Source organism: Melospiza melodia, chromosome 17 (assembly GCF_035770615.1).
Source record: "Melospiza melodia melodia isolate bMelMel2 chromosome 17, bMelMel2.pri, whole genome shotgun sequence".
Lineage (NCBI taxonomy): Eukaryota > Metazoa > Chordata > Aves > Passeriformes > Passerellidae > Melospiza > Melospiza melodia.
The window spans coordinates 15,940,160-15,942,446 of NC_086210.1; the positions used below are offsets into that span (position 1 = coordinate 15,940,160).

Consider the following 2,287-nt stretch of genomic DNA (forward strand, 5'->3'; position numbering starts at 1 on the left):
CCGGCCCTTCCCGCACCGGGGAGCGGGGCTTTGCCGCGCCGGCGGAGCTCCCGCTCTCGGGCCGAGCGGTGCCCCTCGCGCGGCCGAGGGCCGAGCCCTCCGGGCGTTCCGGGCCGCGCTTCGGGGCGCGCGCGCTGCGCAGGGCGCGGCGCGCTCGGCGGTCGGGCCGCGTCCCCGCGCCGGCGGGGCGGCCCGAGCCGCGGCGGTCCTCTCGGGCGCAGCGCCGGGCTACTGAGGGAAACCCCGGGCCCCGAGAAGGACGCGGCGGTGGTGGCGGCAGACGGCGGGCGCGCCCCCGCCGGTGGACGCTCCCCGAGGGCGGCAGCGGGGGAGGCACCCCGGCGGGGCCATGCAGGTCGTTTCCCTCGCCCCAGGGCCAGGTACCTAGCGCTCCGCGCCTCGGCGGTTCCCCCCCCCCAGGTTTCCCCCCTCGGCGTCGCCAAACGCCGCTGCGGGGGTGCCGAAAGGGGGCCGGCGAGCCGGGCGGCGGTTTAAAGACTCGGGCGGCTCGGCGCGGCCCGCCGTGGCGGCGGCGGTGCCGGCGGCGGCGGCGGCGGCGGCGGCGGTTGTCGCCGGGCGGCGGTGCGGCGCCACTGAGGGGTGGGGAGGCAGCTACTCCCGCCGAGCCCCTGCGGTGGTGTCCGCGGCCCGCCGGCCGCTCCCTCCGTCGTGGTCGTCGTCGTCGTCGTCCCTGCCGCACGCGCGCGCGGGGGTAACCGCGCCGCGCCGGGGAGGGGCGCCCTGCCCCCCCCTCTCCGCGGCCCGGCCTCGGCGGAGAGGCCGCGGCGCGCGGTCGGCCGCGGGGGCCGACCCGCTCGCCTCGTCGTAACGGGCGACGCCGGCAGAGAGCGCCCGCTCTCTGCCTTTCCTCGGCCGCGGGGTTGCGGCCCGCCGGGGCCCGCCGCGCTCTCTCCTCGGCCCGCTTGCCGCGGTGTCTCGCTGCGCGCGGCGCCGCGTCCCGCGCGTCCGCCCCTCTCCCCTCGGCGGCCTTTCCTCCTCGAACGCACCGGCGGCGCCGTCCGCCGGCCGTCCCCCGCCCGGCTCGATCGCCCGCCTCCCCCGGGGGCGAGCGTCCGGCGGGCCCTCCGTCGGCGGAGGCCCGCGAGCGCGGGCGACCCCGTGCCGAGCGGCGGCGGCGCCGCTCGACGGGTGTCCCCCCCCAGCGGGGACGGTCGGCCGGAGGGCGCCCGCCGTCGCCGGCGGCGGTCCCGTCCCGGGCCCTGCACGTCGCGTCCTCCGTCGCCCTTCCCGGCCGCGTGTGGGCCGTAGGAAGGCGTGCGGGCGGCCGCGGGGGCGCTTCCCCCGCCCGGTCTCCGCGTGAAAACGAGGAGAGCGGGCGTTGCCCCCCGGCTCAGCGCCGTACGCCTTCCGCCGGGCGCGTGCCGAGGCAAGGGGCCCCGGCGGTGCGACGCGGCGGCGGGGGCCCCGGGAGTGCGGCCCCGGCGACGGCGGGGCCTGCCGTCCGGCAGGCCTCGGGCGCTGGCGACGCCGGCTCGGGTCTCGGTGGCGTCCGCCTCCGGGGCCGGCGGCGGAGCGCGTCCGCCCGGACGCTGGCCCGCCCGGCGGGAGCGGTCCCGCCGGGCGGGAAGGCGCGCCGGCGGCACGGCCGTCGTCGCGTGCCGTCTCGAGCGGGGTGAGGCCGCCGTGGAAGAGAGAGAGCCGGCCGCGCGGCGGCGCGGCGGCGCGCCGCGAGCCCCGCGGTGAAGGGGGCCGAAGGGGAGCCGGCGTGTGCGGGGGCCGACGGCCGCGCCCCCGGCCGCGTGTGGCCCGAGCCGTGTGTGTGTGTGTGTGCGCGTCGTCCCGTGAAAGCGAGAGCGGGCGGGCCGCCGTGCCCCCGCGTGCCCGGCGCGCGCCGCGTGGCCCTCCGCGCGGAGGCCGGGCCGAGCCCGGGCGCCTGGGCCGCCTCCGAAGGACGGCATGTGAGGTCGGCGTCTCCCCTCGCGGGGGGAGGCGGTCGGGGGCGCGGGCTCCCCCGCCTCTTGGCGGTCCTTCGGAGCGTGGGCTTCTCCGATCTCTTTTTTTCCCCCTTCCGTTTCTCTGTGTGCTCGTACGGTCGAAGCCAGGCGCGCGCCCGCGCGTCCTCGGCGCGAGAGACAAAGGGGCCGCTCGGCCTGAGCGGCGCCCGAAAGCCAGACAACTCTTAGCGGTGGATCACTCGGCTCGTGCGTCGATGAAGAACGCAGCTAGCTGCGAGAATTAATGTGAATTGCAGGACACATTGATCATCGACACTTCGAACGCACTTGCGGCCCCGGTTCCTCCCGGGGCTACGCCTGTCTGAGCGTCG

General features: G+C 80.0%; 1 protein-coding gene and 1 non-coding gene across 2 annotated transcripts in view; one reads left to right on the forward strand and one right to left on the reverse strand.

The window, feature by feature from the left end:
* LOC134425996 (collagen, type I, alpha 1a-like) overlaps positions 1-1,919 on the reverse strand; it is a 2,719-nt gene extending 800 nt beyond the window's left edge. The window contains exons 1-2 of the mRNA XM_063170990.1: positions 1,364-1,919; positions 1-1,311 (exon numbers count right to left, since the gene is read on the reverse strand). The exon at positions 1-1,311 is cut by the window's left edge and continues 466 nt beyond it. Of these exons, the coding sequence (XP_063027060.1) occupies positions 1-1,311; positions 1,364-1,919 (1,867 nt within the window). The remainder of the gene's footprint in view (positions 1,312-1,363) is intronic.
* Positions 1,920-2,135: 216 nt separating this feature from the next.
* LOC134426226 (5.8S ribosomal RNA) lies at positions 2,136-2,287 on the forward strand. Its single transcript, XR_010029931.1, has one exon. It is a non-coding gene; the product is annotated as a 5.8S ribosomal RNA (ribosomal RNA).